Raw genomic sequence first — 15,252 nt, 5'->3', positions numbered from 1 at the left:
TTTCTGTATTGAGGCTTCCGTATTTAGTTTTCGGTTTTCGAACGTTTCGGAACTCGAACAGTCTCCCGGAACGGATTACATTCGAAAACCGAGATACCACTGTACTCTTTTTACGTTCTTTTAACACAGGTGTGGCAGATGTAATACAGTACAGTGGTACCGCGGATTACATACGCTTCAGGTTACGGACTCCGCTAACTCAGAAATAGTACCTTGGGTTAAGAACTTCGCTTCAGGATGAGAACAGAAATCATGCTCTGGTGGCGCAGTGGCAGCGGGAGGCCCCATTAGCTAAAGTGGTGCTTCAGGTTATGCACAGTTTCAGGTTAAGTACTTAACCTGAGGTACCACTGTATCTTGTATTTTTTTTAAAAAAAAAGTTTTATTAAACTTATTACAATGATGGAAATTTAACGATGGAAATGTATATTTGAAAACTTTAATGGAAACGGTATCTTGTATTTTTAACTTGTGAACTTCCCTGAGATCTTTTGATGAAGGGTAGTATATTCATCCTCACCATCCAGAGGGCTTAGAAGGCTGTTAAAAAGAGTTTCACTTAACAGATGTGCACATTAGTGGTTGGTAGGGAGGGGCCAGTACAGAACTGTCGTGGTCATTCTTCACTCCTTCTTTGTTCTGTCCCATTTTTGGCTCAGGGCCAAGGGAGAGCTGAAGCAGGAGACCGACCCATTCAAGCGCCAAGTGCTGGACGGACGGCAGCTGGCGCTCAAGGTCAGCGCCAACTCTGTGTACGGATTCACTGGAGCCCAGGTGGGCAAGCTACCTTGCCTTGAGATCTCTCAGGTAAGCCTGCCCATCCCCTTCAAACGCAGGGGAGTTGTCAGGTTATGGTTCTATAGTACAATGCACAAATGTCAACGAAACACAGGGGAAACACCTATTACAGAGTCCCTGTTTACCAGATCGGCCAGTTGCATATCAGCCACGGGGCAGGTCAGTCGGTTATTAAGTTATCCCTCATTTGCTATCGCGAGCTGACTGGACTGAATTGTTGTGCTGATCTTTGTGGTCTGCTTATAATTTATGAAGCAAACTTTCTGACCCTTTGAAAACGAAACAAGGTTCTGCAGTTAATGGGTGGCGAGTTCAGGGAAGTCAAAAGGAAGTACTGCTTGCAAAAAGCCCAATTTAAACTTCATGGAATCCACCGCTACAAAGAGGCATTGCTTGCCAGTCGCTTAGATTAGTTTTTGGAAAGATTAGATAAACCCAGGCAGGGCAGAGAGCTGCTATCTACAGGCTAGCTATAAACTGTGACAGATAAATGGAAGCAACATATCCTAGATCTCGTGAGTGCCCAGATACTGGGAACAAACAGCAGGGTAAGCCCACTGCCCATTCGTTACCTGCTGGTCGCAGCTCAGAGGTATCCGGTTGGCTGCTTTTGGAAGCGAAATACTGAATTTCATGGATTTTCGCTTTCCTAGTTTTATTTCTGTAGGGTAGGTTAGTCAGCAGGGAAATGTTTGGGTGTAATGGGTACAGCATCTCCAACAATGCCATGTCTAAACCAGGCCTGATCCAGCCCACAAAGTATTTTCTGGTGACTTACCCACTTCCGATCCAATCTGCAGCATCTGGGGCAAATGGCATGCGTCTTCTTGCAGATTAGGGTGCCCTCGAGCACTCTGGAGACAGGAAGGGATGTTCGGATCTGCTTCTGTGGTTCTTGGCTGTTGGGAGCACTGCTTCCTGTTTCTGAAGCAATGTGACTTGGTAGCATCTGTGAGCCTCAGGAAAACCCTACAGCTAGCAAAGTATGGCTGGGGTTTCGGGTTAAGCTTTTAAGGAAGCGGTAAGCAAAAGTCTCCTTCAGCCCTTTTGTCTGTCCTCTGAAATACATCGTTTTAACCCTTCTTTTCCAGAGCGTGACTGGGTTTGGGCGTCAGATGATTGAGAAGACGAAGCAGCTGGTGGAATCCAAGTACACAATCGCCAACGGTTACAGTTCTGACGCCAAGGTTGGAGGGGGAATGCAGGATAACGTGTCTCTTTTTGGGGTGGAGCAGATTGGGGAAAGCCCTTGAAAGACATCTACAGCAGTGTTAAAGATGGCCAGTACTAAAGCTCTCTGACCTCAGTTTGGGGGCCTTGTTCTGACACCTCACACACTGTCTTTGGCGGCATTTATCCTTTTTAAATATAATTTTTGTTGAATTTTACATTTTTATCATAATAACATCATTTCAAATAACAAAAAATGCAAGTCCAAGGCTTCCCCCTCCCCCCACGACTTCCCTCTTCTGGTTTTTTTACATAATAATCTCTCCTGCTTGCTTTATTATATCTTAATATTAAATTCTTTAAATTCAATAATTTTATACTCTTGTCATTTTACCATCATCTTTATACTTCCTGTATTTGTTTTGTTAATTGTAAGTGTTTGCTCACATCCTGCTAGTGTGTCCATTTCTTTACATTGTTTCTGTAGGTACAACATAAATGGTTCCCAGTCTTTTTTAAAGTCTCTATTGTCCTCGTCTCTTAAGTCTTTCAGTTAGCTTCGCCATTTCAGCGTATTCCACCAGTTTTTCTTGCCATTCTTCTTTAGTTGGTAATTTGTCGCTTTTCCATCTTTGGGCTAGCAATATCCTAGCGGTGGTTGTAACATACATAAAAAGTTTCTTCTTCTCTTTTGGCAAATCTTGACCTGAAATGCCTAGCAAAAAAGCTTCTGGTCTTTTAACAAAAGTTGTCTCAAACATTCTTTTCATTTCATTATAAATCATTACCCAATAATTTTTAATTATTTTACAATTCCACCACATGTGAAAAAAACGTGCCTTCTTTTTTCTTTACATTTCCAACACTTATTGGAGCTTGTTCTGTACATTTTTGCAGGAGTCAATACATCGTTCTCATATAATTCTCTTTTAACAATACAGTCATACCTCTACTTACATATCCCTCTGGATACGGAACCTTCGGGTTATGATCATGGCAACCCCGGAAGTGTATACTTCTGGGTTTCGCCACACGCGCATGCACAGAAGCGTGCCTCTATTTACATAATTTTCGTGGTGCAAATGGATCCCCGGAACTAATTAAGTTCATATCTGGAGGGTCCACTGTATGTTGTTGTTTAGTCGTTTAGTCGTGTCCGACTCTTCGTGACCCCATGGACCAGAGCACGCCAGGCACTCCTGTCTTCCACTGCCTCCTGCAGTTTGTTCAAACTCATGTTGGTAGCTTTGAGAACACCGTCCAATCATCTCGTCCGCTGTCGTCCCCTTCTCCTTGTGCCCTCAATCTTTCCCAACAACAGGGTCTTTTCCAGGGAGTCTTCTCTTCTCATGAGGTGGCCAAAGTATTGGAGCCTCAGCTTCACGATCTGTCCTTCCAGTGAGCACTCAGGGCATTATACGGACAATCAGTAAATTTAAAATTGACTTTCCATAATTTCCCCCAGTCTTTCATTTGGATATTGTGTCATTTTTTAAGTCTGTTTGGCAGCATTTATCATGCTCGCAATGGCTGTTGGTAAGGGAGGAGTGGCAGCAGGGAGGCCACAGGACAGTCAGAAGGGAAAGAGATCTTGTGGCTGGGAAAGTGGCACATACAGGGAAACGGGGCAGGGGACGAGCCAGACAGAAGCTGCAAGAGGAAGAGAAAGCGACACACTGTGGGCTTGTGGTGGAGGCAGCTGGCATAGCTGGTCTGCGGCTGAGAAGCTGTGAGACGCAGAGAGATGGGTTAGCAGTTTCCAGAGTTTCATTGCGGCCTTCTCCCCTAACAGGTAGTATACGGGGACACAGACTCCGTCATGTGCCGCTTGGGCGTGCCGTCTGTCGCCGAGGCCATGGTGATAGGCAGGGACGCAGCTGCCTGGGTCTCAAGCCATTTCATTCCCCCCATCAAGCTAGAGTTTGAGAAGGTGAGTCTCAGAAAAGCCTCTCCATCTCCCTCCACCAGCCTCTGGGTTCGTAACTTAGGAAACCCTCGGCCATAAGATTCCCATATAACGCTAGGAAGTGCCTTGACGTAAAAGGTGTAAAACAGAGATAACGTTTGGAGTGGATGGGCAGTAAGGAAGGAAATGGGAAATGAAGAAGACCAAGGGCACATCCCATTACACTGGTATATGTCGAGGAAGTTTGTTAACATTGATAGCATCTTCCCTGTGATTAAAGGTAAAGGGACCCCTGACTATTAGGTCCAGTTGTGGCCGACTTTGGGGTTGCGGCACTCATCTCGCTTTATTGGCCAAGGGAGCCGGCGTACAGCTTCCAGGTCATGTGGCCAGCATGACTAAGCCGCTTCTGGTGAACCAGAGCAGCGCACAGAAACGCCGTTTACCTTCCCGCCAGAGCGGTACCTATTTATCTACTTGCACTTTGATGTGCTTTCGAACTGCTAGGTTGGCAGGAGCAGGGACCAAGCAGCGGGAGCTCACCCCGTCGCGGGGATTTGAACCGCCGACCTTCTGTTCAGCAAGTCCTAGGCTCTGTGGTTTAACCCACAGCGCCACCCGCGTCCCTCCCTATGATTGTGAGGGCCTAAACTAGACGTGATGTCTGGTGAGCAATTAGAATCATAGAGTTGGGAGAGAAAAAACCCAAGAGTTATCTAGCCCAACTTCCTGCAGTGCAGGAATCTCAACTAAAGCATCCATGACGGATTAACATACCTATCTTCCGTTAGCGTACCCCAATTAATGCACCCATCTTCCGTTAATGTAAATAAGCAGCCAAGGGGAAGCCTGAGCACCCTCGAGACCACATGAAATGGAAAAAGGGTGTGTGAACTTAATGGGGGAAATTGAGCTCTTCAAAAATGCTATTTTAATTTCAAAGCAAGCCTCCCGTAGCACTCAATCCCTGTGCAGTTACTGATCAGGTACTTGAAACATGCACTGTTTTAGCTGAAGAAGCAATCATAATTTGAAAAAGAAAGTCTGTTCATCCTAGAATCATAAAATCGCAGAATTATAGAGTTGGAAGGGACCACAGGGGCCATCTAGTCCAACCCCCACAAGGCAGGAATATTTCACTCAATGAGGGGCTCGAACCCACAACCCTGAGATTTAAGAGTCTCATGCTCCAATGACTGAGCTATTCCAGCTGCTGCCCAACAAGAACCTTCTGAAATAAGATTCAGCTTTAGTGCCTGAAGGCTCCTACGTGATAACACAGACCTTTACTGTTTTCTCAATCTGTCCGCGCGCCAGGTGTACTTTCCCTATCTCCTGATCAACAAGAAACGCTATGCTGGCCTCTATTTCTCTTCCAACCCTGACACCCACGACAAGATGGACTGTAAGGGCATCGAGACGGTGCGCCGAGACAACTGCCCCCTAGTGGCAAACCTCATCAACACCTGCCTGCAGAAGCTGCTCATAGATAGGTCTGTAGGTGTTTGTTTGAGACGAAGCCCCGTTCTGGTCTGCCGAGCGGTTGTGGGCATGATCCGAGGCTGAACAATATCTCAAATTCCTAGATGCTGGGAAAAAACTCTTAGAAACGGGCTCCTACAAATGGCAAACCCAGTTATAGCATCCCAGCTTTCTGTAGCCTGCCTGAAGGGTCAGAACCTTGATTCATTCGGGGACGGTTCTCTTCTGCGGGAAAGAGAGGAGGGGCTCAGATTATTCCACGCTTCCTTCTCTGCAGGGACCCTACAGGTGCCGTGGCCCATGCCAAGGAGGTGATCTCCGATCTGCTTTGCAACAGAGTCGACATCTCACAGCTGGTGATCACCAAGGAACTGACACGTACAGCAGATGAATACGCAGGTCGCCAGGCTCATGTGGAGCTGGCTGAGCGGTGAGTAAAGTGAAGGAGGAGGCGGCACTTTTCCCCACCTTTTCTTATTGGGTTGGGGGCAGGGGGAAAGAAATGCATCACTTCCGAAGAGAGCAAGGGGGGTGGCCCTGACACCCCACATATTTAGACCGAACATGAAACTCCCTTTATGTTGGGTCTGACCATTATTTATCTAACTGGCAGCATCTCTCTCAAGGCTCTGCACTTAGGCAGAACCAGATGCACAAATATGAGATGTGGGGGGACGACGACCTGGCTTACTAGTACTACAGCGGTACCTTGGTTCTCAAACACCTTGGTACTCAAACAGCTTGGAACCCAAACACTATAAGCCTGGAAGTAAGTGTTCCGGTTTGCGAATGTTTTTCAGAAGCAGAATGTGCTCCGTTTTGAGTGTTACGCTGAGGTCGCTCTGTTTTTGCTACTACTTTTGAGTTTTTGTGGCTTTTTGTTTTGTTTTCATGACTGTGTGGAACCCAGTTCAGCTACTGATTGATTGATTGATTGATTGATTGATTGATTGATTGATTGATTGTGTGTCTGCAGTACATTGTTTATTGCTTTCATTTTATGGATCAATGGTCTCTTTAGATAGTAAAATTCATGTTAAATTGCTGTTTTAGGGGTTGTTTTGAAAAGTCTGGAATGGATTAATCCATTTTGCCTTGGTTTTGGAATGCTTTGATTTTGGAACGGACTTCCGGAACGGATTAAGTTTGAGAACCAAGGTACCACTGTACATGTAAAAAGGATCTAGGGGGTCTTAGTAGATCACGAGCTTGAGTCAACAGTGTGATGCAGCAGCAAATAAAAGCTGGTGCTATTCCGGGCTGCATCAACAGAACTATAGTTTCCTGATCAAGGGAAGTAATAGTACCAGTCTATTCTGCCTTGGCCAGACCACACCTGGAATACTGTGTCCAGTTCTGGGCACCATAATTTAAGAAGGATGTTGATAAGCTGGAATGTGTGCAGAGGAGGGCAACCAAGATGATCAAGGATCTGGAAACTAAGCCTTATGAGGAGCGGTTGAAGGAGCTGGGTATGTTTAGCCTGCGAGAAAGGAGACATGATAGCTATCTTCAAATATTTGAAGGGCTGTCGTATGGAAGATGGAACAAGCTTGTTTTTTCCTGCTCTGGAGGATAGGACCTGAACCAGTGGCTTCAAGTTACAAGAAAGGAGATTCCAGCTATACATCAGGAAGAACTTTCTGACAGTAAGAGCTGTCTGACAATGGAACGGTCTCCCTTGGGATGCTGCGGACTCTCCTCCCTTGGAGGTTTTAAAGCAGAAGTTGGATGGGGCCATCTGCATTGAGATTCCTGCATTGCAGGGGGTTGGACTAGATGACCCTTGGGGTACCTTCCAACTACACAATTCTATGAATCTAGGTTTTCAAGCAGTCTTTTCCAGCCCTGCCACCTGAGATCCTCATAACGAGACGCCGTGCATTGGACCCATAGGAGCCAATACCTAGGGGCTGAGGGGTCATCGCCCTCCCCCCCAATAAAATATTTGAGGGGGGCTAGGCTTCCCCAGAGTTGACAGGCATTGCCATTCAAATGATGTGTGTGCACTGCATCATGTGATGGCTTATGTGGGGTGGTGCGTACCTGCCCCCCGCCCAGTATTTTACAGTGGTACCTCGGCTTGCAGATGCTTCAGGTTACAGACTATGCTAACCCAGAAATAGTACCTTGGGTTACGAACTTTGCTTCAGGATGAGAACAGAAATCGCATGGTGGCAGCGGGAGCCCCCATTAGCTAAAGTGGTGCTTCGGGTTAAGAACAGTTTCAGGTTAAGAACGGACCTCCGGAACGAATTAAGTTCTTAACCCAAGGTACCACTGTATTCAAGTTGGCACCCCCACTTGGACCTTTCGGAGGTTGTGTTGAGTAGCGGTTTGTCAAAACTGCAGAAGGGGAGAGTGCCCTCGATGCAGGTTTCCCATGAGGGCATGTGGTTGGTCCCTGTGAAAACTGGATGCTGGCCTAGATGCGCTACAGGCCTGATCCTGCAGGCTCTCCTTGTGTCCTTATGTTCTATGGCCGCTCTGTGGTCCCCTTTCTTGAGTTTTGAGGGCAAGAGAGTATTATGGGAGCCAGTGTGGTGTAGTGGCTAATAGCGGTGGACTCGTAATCTGGTGAACCAGGTTCGTTTCCCCGCTTCTCCACATGCAGCTGCTGGGTGACCTTGGGTTAGTCACACTTCTCTGAAGTCTCTCAGCCCCACTCGCCTCACAGAGTGTTTGTTGTGGGGGAGGAAGGGAAAGGAAGGAATGTTAGCCGCTTTGAGACTCCTTCGGGTAGTGATAAAGTGGGATATCAAATCCAAACTCCTCTTCCTCCTCCTCCTCCTCCTCCTCCTCCTCCTCCTCCTCTTCTTCTTCTTCTTCTTCTTCTTCTTCTTCTTCTTCTTCTTCTTCTTCTGTCGTCTCTCCTCTTCCCCCTCCTCCCTCCCCCTTGACTTTCTTTACCCTGAGTTATCGAGCCCCATCTGCCGTCAGGACAGCGGAAAAAGGTGTGTGGGTGTGGGGCGGCTGGTGAGGCATGACCGAAGGGAAGGGCAGAAATAGTTATGGCCAGCGCAGCTGCAAGTGGAACCTTCTGCGACGCCCACCCCTCCTGCTCTGGGCTTCCTGTCTGGCTGCCGCCACTTCATCTGCCTCGCACAGGCACACGTTCCGGTGTGACAGACCTGCTCCTTTTGCTTCGCTGCCTCTCGACAAACAAAAGTTTGGGTGGTGAAAGTGTCCCCGGTGGGGCCGCCTTTGCGGGACAGGGCTGGTACCAGTTTGCCCTCGTGCTTCGTTCTGTACTGTTATCTTTTTCAAGATGTTTCTCAGCGATGCCTCCGCTGTTGGAAAATATGTTAATAGCGTTATTATCGCACCTGGGGTCGCATGTCGGGCTTTTCGGCATCTCACGTTTTAACTTCTTCCAGCTCCTTTTGAGGGACTCGTTCTGTTTTGTATGCGTCTATTTTCAGTAAAGTCACCTTTTATTAAATCTCAAAAAACATCCAGTAATCGCACCAGAAAGCTAAATATGTACACATTATAAATACCTTTAATATACATAGATTCGTGTTTTGCCATGTAGAAAAGCTGTTATACTTGTCAACACATACATTTATTCTTCATAAATGCAGCTGGAGGATTCCATAGATAATTAAAATTTTCTCTTTTTTAGTTTAGTTTATTTATAAAAATATATAGACCGCTATTTCATAAAAATATGTCAGAGCATCAGAGCAGTTCACAACAAAAATACATGAAACCATGTAAAAAGTTGTATACAGTGGTACCTCGGGTTACAGACGCTTCAGGTTACAGACTCTGCTAACCCAGAAATAGTACCTCGGTTTAAGAACTTTGCTTCAGGATGAGAACAGAAATTGCACGGCGGCAGCAGCGGGAGGCCCCATTAGCTAAAGTGGTACTTCAGGTTAAGAGCAGTTTCAGGTTAAGAACGGATCTCCGGAATGAATTAAGTTCTTAACCCGAGGTAACAATGTATCATCTCTCACTCCAATCAGTTCTGTGTGTTTATTTATCTTTGCTACCTTCCAGATTTTTGCCAGCTATTCTTTTGGTGTTTGAGGTGGCCTGGTTTTCAATTTTTGTGCATCAAGCATAAAACAAAGTTACTGCTTTTAAAGTCATGCTTCTCTCACGCACATGCACCTCCAGATCCCTTCTGGCTCTGAAAACATTCCTCAGTCCCAATCTGCAGTGCCTCTTTCTGCTTAATACATCCTTGGGGGTTGGTTCGATCCTGGCGTGCCACCTTCCAGTCTGGCTCATCATGTGACACCTCATGGCTTCTCCCCGTAGGATGCGTCGGCGGGATCCCGGCAGCGCTCCCAACCTGGGGGACCGGGTTCCGTACGTCATTATCGGCGCTGCCAAAGGCGTAGCAGCTTACATGAAATCTGAAGTGAGTAATGGGGAGAGGGGTGCAATGGGCAATAGGGACCAGTAACTCTGGGGGGGGGGAAGGATTCAGGCTTGTACATGTGCAAAGCTGCATTGAAATGTGCACCACTAGCACTGCAAAATACTTGCTGTGGGGCGGAGATGGCCACTCACCATTAGGCTTTGAGGAGGAAGAGGTTTTTGGAAGCAGGAACTCAAAGGGGGGCTCAGGAAGCCGTAGCTCAGTGATAAGAGCACCTGCTTTTGCAGGCCTGCGAGGCGCCAGGTTCAATCCCAGCTTCTCCAGCTAGTGTAGGCAATACTGAACTGGATGGACCAGTGGCCTGACTGTACAAGGCAGCTTCCGGCATTCCTAAGCAATTTCTGATTTGAGTTTTGGAGCCCCTCTTCCCCACCAGTTTTCACTAGGTTGGCTTTAATGCTTCCGCTGGATCTTGTTTGGAGTTAGTTAATATTGGGGGGGGGGGCATAACTAGGTCTGTTTCTCCCACTTTCATATCCTCTCTTCCTCCCTGCTGAACCGGGGAAGGAAGGACAAAACTTCTAGGCACTGATTGAATCAAACTGACTGCTGCTACCATGAACTTCCTATGTTATGGCCTGTGCATAGACACCCCCATACATACTGCCTACCTTCAGGTTTCCAGGGTGATTAGGCAACAAGACTGCAGAGGCAGAGAGGACTGTGCCCTGGGTGCTAAAGTGCATTCATAACCCGAAACTCACATCTTCCCTGGTTTTATGCCTTTCCCCTGTTTCTCTCTCCAGGATCCCATCTACGTGCTGGAGAATAACCTGCCCATCGACACGCAGTACTACCTGGAGCAGCAGCTTGCCAAGCCCCTCTTGCGCATCTTTGAGCCCATCTTGGGAGAGGGCAAGGCGCAGAACGTCTTGCTGAGTGAGTGTGGCCGCTGGCTCTGCTTTCTGGAGAAGAGAGAGGAAGAGATCCTGCAAAAAGGCTACAGACCCCTGAATCATTCTCATCCTAAGTTGGGATTAATTTTGGCGGCATCTGTAACCAAACCCCTGTCTCTGTGTATCTGCGTCTGGTCCACCCTCTTTGCGCTTGGTGAACTCCAAAGCAGTGTCTCACCGCCGCAGGGAAGTGATCTCAATAGGCAGCCCTACAGGCCTTCTCAGGAGGGATTGTTTATTTACTTCTTCTGTTATGTTTTTTACTCCACCAGGAACTTATCCTTCTCGAGCAGGAATTCCCAAACGTGGGTCTCCAGCTGCTTTTGGACTACAGTTCCCATCATCCCTCACCACTGGTCCTGCCAACTAGGGATGATGGGAGTTGTAGTCCAAAAACAGCTGGAGACCCACGTTTGGGAAACGCTGTTCTAGAGAAACAAGAGTCTCCCATGCTCCCACCCCCATGGATGAATTGGTAGGAAATAGCAGTGTGGGCCATCTTTTGGAAGGAGACTCTTACCCCAGACTCTTTCTTCATCTGTTTTGGCGGAAGCTATATGTTTTCCACCACCCAGTCCTGCTCCCCCTTTGCTTTCAGGCTCCCTCATGTTGTCACAGAAAAGGGGATAAAACTGTAGGTAAAACCTCCTACAACAGCAAGAGCTATTTGACAGTGGAACGGTCTCCCTTGGGAGGTTGTGGACTCTCCTTCCTTAGCGGTTTTTAAGCAGAGGTTGGGCGGCCATCTGTCATGAATGCTTTAGCTGAGATCCCTGCATTGCTGGGGGTTGGGCTAGATGACCCCTGGGTACAATTCTATGAGTATGTAGGGGCAGGTGGCTTATTCTATGGGAGGTGCTGCCAGGGAAATCTGGGTACAGTGGTACCTCGCAAGACAAATGCCTTGCAAGACGGAAAACTCGCAAGACGAAAGGGTTTCTGAGTTGCTTCGCAAGACGATTTTCCCTATGGGCTTGCTTCGCAAGACGGAAACGTCTTGCAAGTTTGTTTCCTTTTTCTTAACACCGTTAATACAGTTGCGACTTGACTTCGAGGAGCAACTCGTGGTAGCCTTTTTTGAGGTTTTTAAAGACTTTGGTGATTTTTGAAGCTTTTCCAAAACTTTCCCGACACCGTGCTTCGCAAGACGGAAAAAATCGCAAGACGACAAAACTCGCGGAACGAATTAATTTCGTCTTGCGAGGCACCACTGTACCAATCCCTTTCCATGGACAGTAATGGTGAGCAGTCCAGGGTGAGAGATGGCTGGAATACGGATCTTTACCCTCTCCTCCCCACTGCTGTAATGTATTGGAGGTGGCATACGTGCTTGACCCTTAATTTCCTTCCCTTTGCAGAGGGGGAACACACTCGCTGCAAAACAGTCCTGACAGCCAAAGTCGGAGGGCTCATGGCGTTTGCTACTAAACGGAGCACCTGCATCGGTTGCCGGGCAGTGCTCAACCACCATGGTGAGATCCTGTCCCCGCCTGTCTTTCCTGGCCTCCGCTTGGCAGAGTCTTATGTCAAAAACAAGTCCCCTCCCCTCCCCCATCACGCGCTTCTAACCAGCAGCGCATGTTGCAAGTTCCTTTTGCCGGAATTTGCCACAGAGTGGAGCGTGTGTCACAAAACGGTGCCTCTGCTGAGCTTTCGTTACCAGCAGGAAAGCCTTGCTGTACACACACACACACACACACACACACACACACACACCCTGACCTCTGGGCACCTCTGCTTACTTCCCTGTTCTCCCTCTTTCTCAAGTTTGCAGGGGGGGGGCTACTTGCAAGTTGTGGGAGAGGATCTGAAACCAAGTTTCTGGGTTTGTTTGAAGATACGTGGCGCTGTTAAAGGGGGTGGGCTCTGCCAGGATTCCTGAATACCCTGGGATGGGAGTAATTTCTCGTGGGTGGTTTGGAGAACGGCTGGGAACAGAGGGCCTTCTTGGCAGTGGCACCCTCCCTGTGGAACGCCCTCCCACCAGATGTCAAAGAAATAAGCAACTGTGACTTTTAGAAGACATCTGAAGGCAGCCCTTTTAGGGAAGTTTTTAATGTTTGATGTTTAATCATGTTTTTAATCTGTAGGGGGCTGCCCAGAGTGGCTGGGGAAACATAGCCAGATGAGCAGGGTATAAATAAGTTATTATTCTTATTCTTATTCCTGGGTTCTTTCCGGGCACTTACCGGAGATTTCCCAAAAGTCTTACATGCACTAGAGAAAGAGACAGAGGTTTTTTGTGACAAGAGCCCTCTCTGACTGCAAACCTGATCACGTTGCACCAGAAAGCAGGTGCCTAGCAGCAAGGAGATGGCAGAACGAGTAACTTTAGATCAATCCGACACAGCGAAAATTCCTCCCCGGACCCAAAGGCAGAGGAGGCCGGTCAGGTCCTGGGCATGGGCAAAAATTCATTCCACCTCATCATCTCAGCAGGAATGTAAACAGGCTCCCTTGCCATTCCATCCTGCTTGTGGCTTTCCTTTGGAATGGGGCGTCAGGGAAGGAACTCCAAAGTGGAAATGGGATAGGGAGGAAAATGGCTTTCTGATGTGCTTTCCTCCATCAGGTGCTGTGTGCAAGTTTTGCCTGGGCCGCCAGTCTGAGCTTTACCAGAAGGAGGTAAGTGGTAGGCCCACTGGGTTGGGTGGGAGAGCAAGGGACTCCACCAGCAAAGACATAGGAGGAGCCCAGGTGGCCTGCACACTGGACTGAGGCACAAGCCTCTGAATTAAACTTGTACCTTGGAAAATCCTCCCTTCACTGGGAGAGGAATGGGGATGCGAGCAAGCCACTGGGAATTTTAAGGGGATAGGAAATGGGGTTTCCTGGTGGTGTAGCCCGTGGACTGGCCTGGGAAATCTCCTGTTTGAAGCTCACTTTGCCATGAACTCACTGGGTGGCCTTAAGTATACCTTTCACCCCCATCTGCAGTAGAGAACAAATGATGCTGAACTACTTGTAGACATTGTGAGGATCCACAACCTCAGTCTGCGTGGCTTTTGAAAAAGCCATGGAACAATTGGGTCCAAGTGCCTTGGTCCTGCCACCCGCCTCTTCTTCCCTCTCTCCCCACAGGTGACCCATTTGAGCTCTCTGGAGGAGAAGTTCTCGCGCTTGTGGACGCAGTGCCAGCGGTGCCAAGGGAGCCTGCACGAGGATGTGCTGTGTACCAGGTGAGGGGCTGGCTGCTCACCACGCCTTTGCAGCCACCAGCTCTTGCCCGTTCCCACGGGATAATCGGCTAAAATATGACTTTACGCCACCCCTGGGTGTTTACAGCTGCTTATCAGGCTGGTTTGAGAACAGCAAACAGATGGCTCCCGCAGAGAGCTAGCGGGGTGCTGGTACTCCTGAAGATGTTTATTACCTTTATAAATATAACACCTGTCAGATGCTGGCAGCGGCCAGGGGTGTGGAGAGAGAGAGAGAGAGCCTTCTGCTCCGGCACATGAGATATCAGCTGGGGTTGTTTGGATATACCAGTGGGACATACTTGTGTGTAAATCGGGAAACAAGGGCCACCACGGTCTGGTGTGTACTGGTAGCAAGTCCTGAGGTTGGCAGAGTGGGTTGCACCATTTTCTTCTGCATGAATAGGGTACCGTTTCTGAATGTTCCATTTAAGCTCCCCCTCCAAACACAAATTCCTTGCAAATAGATGACACGCCCAGCGTTTTCTCCCTGCCGCACTAGTTTCCTTGCAGAGTATCGTATTTTTCGCTCTATAAGATGCACCAGACCACAAGACACACCTAGTTTTTGGAGGAGGAAAACAAGAAAAAAAATATTCTGAATCTCAGAAGCCAGAACAGCAAGAGGGATCGCTGCGCAGTGAAAGCAGCAATCCCTCTTGCTGTTCTGGCTTCTGGGATAGCTGCACAGCCTGCATTCGCTCCATAAGACGCACACACATTTCCCCTTACTTTTTAGGAGGGAAAAACTGAGTCTTATAGAGCAAAAAATACGGTATTTCTAGAGAGGAACGCTCCAAAACAAGAATCCCCGCCAAACCTGCAGCCTGAAGCAGTACGGCCTATTTTACCACCTCATACAAATTGACAGAAACAGGGAACGATTATGTGAGCCAAGATTTCTGGGTTCTGTTGCGCCTTTTTTCCTGCAGGGGAGACCCAGTTTTTTCAGCTAGTGTTTCCAAGCATCATCAGGCTCTTCTGTTAGTCTCCTAAATGCAGGCTGCCAATTAAGTGTGTGCTCCCCGTCACTCCCACCCCTGAACGAATTTTTCTCCCAACTCCTTTCAGCCGCGACTGCCCCATCTTTTACATGAGGAAGAAAGTGCAGAAGGACCTTGATGACCAGGAAGTGCTGATCTCACGCTTTGGCCCTCCCACGTGGTGATACCTCTTTGCCTTCCGTTCATCCGACTGAAACCCGCCACCACCCATTATTCCCTTTTAAAGGCGCAGCAAGGCCCGGTTATGCTGCAGGGGAAATTGCTCCCTCCCCTTGCCCAGTTCTGCTCTGGGCATCGCTTCTGTTGCCAGGATCAATGGCTGATACCATCAGGAAAGCTCCCTGGAGATGATTGTGGGGGCTACGTTTTATATGAATTTCTACCAATAAAGATTTCTTTTTTTCTA

General features: G+C 48.0%; 1 protein-coding gene across 1 annotated transcript in view; it reads left to right on the top strand.

The window, feature by feature from the left end:
- POLD1 (DNA polymerase delta 1, catalytic subunit) overlaps positions 1 to 15,252 on the top strand; it is a 32,249-nt gene extending 16,997 nt beyond the window's left edge. The window contains exons 17-27 of the mRNA XM_053362758.1: positions 660 to 807; positions 1,890 to 1,985; positions 3,761 to 3,898; positions 5,192 to 5,367; positions 5,634 to 5,786; positions 9,626 to 9,728; positions 10,496 to 10,628; positions 12,004 to 12,117; positions 13,218 to 13,270; positions 13,727 to 13,824; positions 14,914 to 15,252. Of these exons, the coding sequence (XP_053218733.1) occupies positions 660 to 807; positions 1,890 to 1,985; positions 3,761 to 3,898; positions 5,192 to 5,367; positions 5,634 to 5,786; positions 9,626 to 9,728; positions 10,496 to 10,628; positions 12,004 to 12,117; positions 13,218 to 13,270; positions 13,727 to 13,824; positions 14,914 to 15,010 (1,309 nt within the window). The 3' untranslated portion in view covers positions 15,011 to 15,252. The remainder of the gene's footprint in view (positions 1 to 659; positions 808 to 1,889; positions 1,986 to 3,760; positions 3,899 to 5,191; positions 5,368 to 5,633; positions 5,787 to 9,625; positions 9,729 to 10,495; positions 10,629 to 12,003; positions 12,118 to 13,217; positions 13,271 to 13,726; positions 13,825 to 14,913) is intronic.

This window comes from Podarcis raffonei, chromosome 13, assembly GCF_027172205.1.
Source record: "Podarcis raffonei isolate rPodRaf1 chromosome 13, rPodRaf1.pri, whole genome shotgun sequence".
Lineage (NCBI taxonomy): Eukaryota > Metazoa > Chordata > Lepidosauria > Squamata > Lacertidae > Podarcis > Podarcis raffonei.
This window is presented reverse-complemented; position numbering and strand designations above follow the sequence as displayed.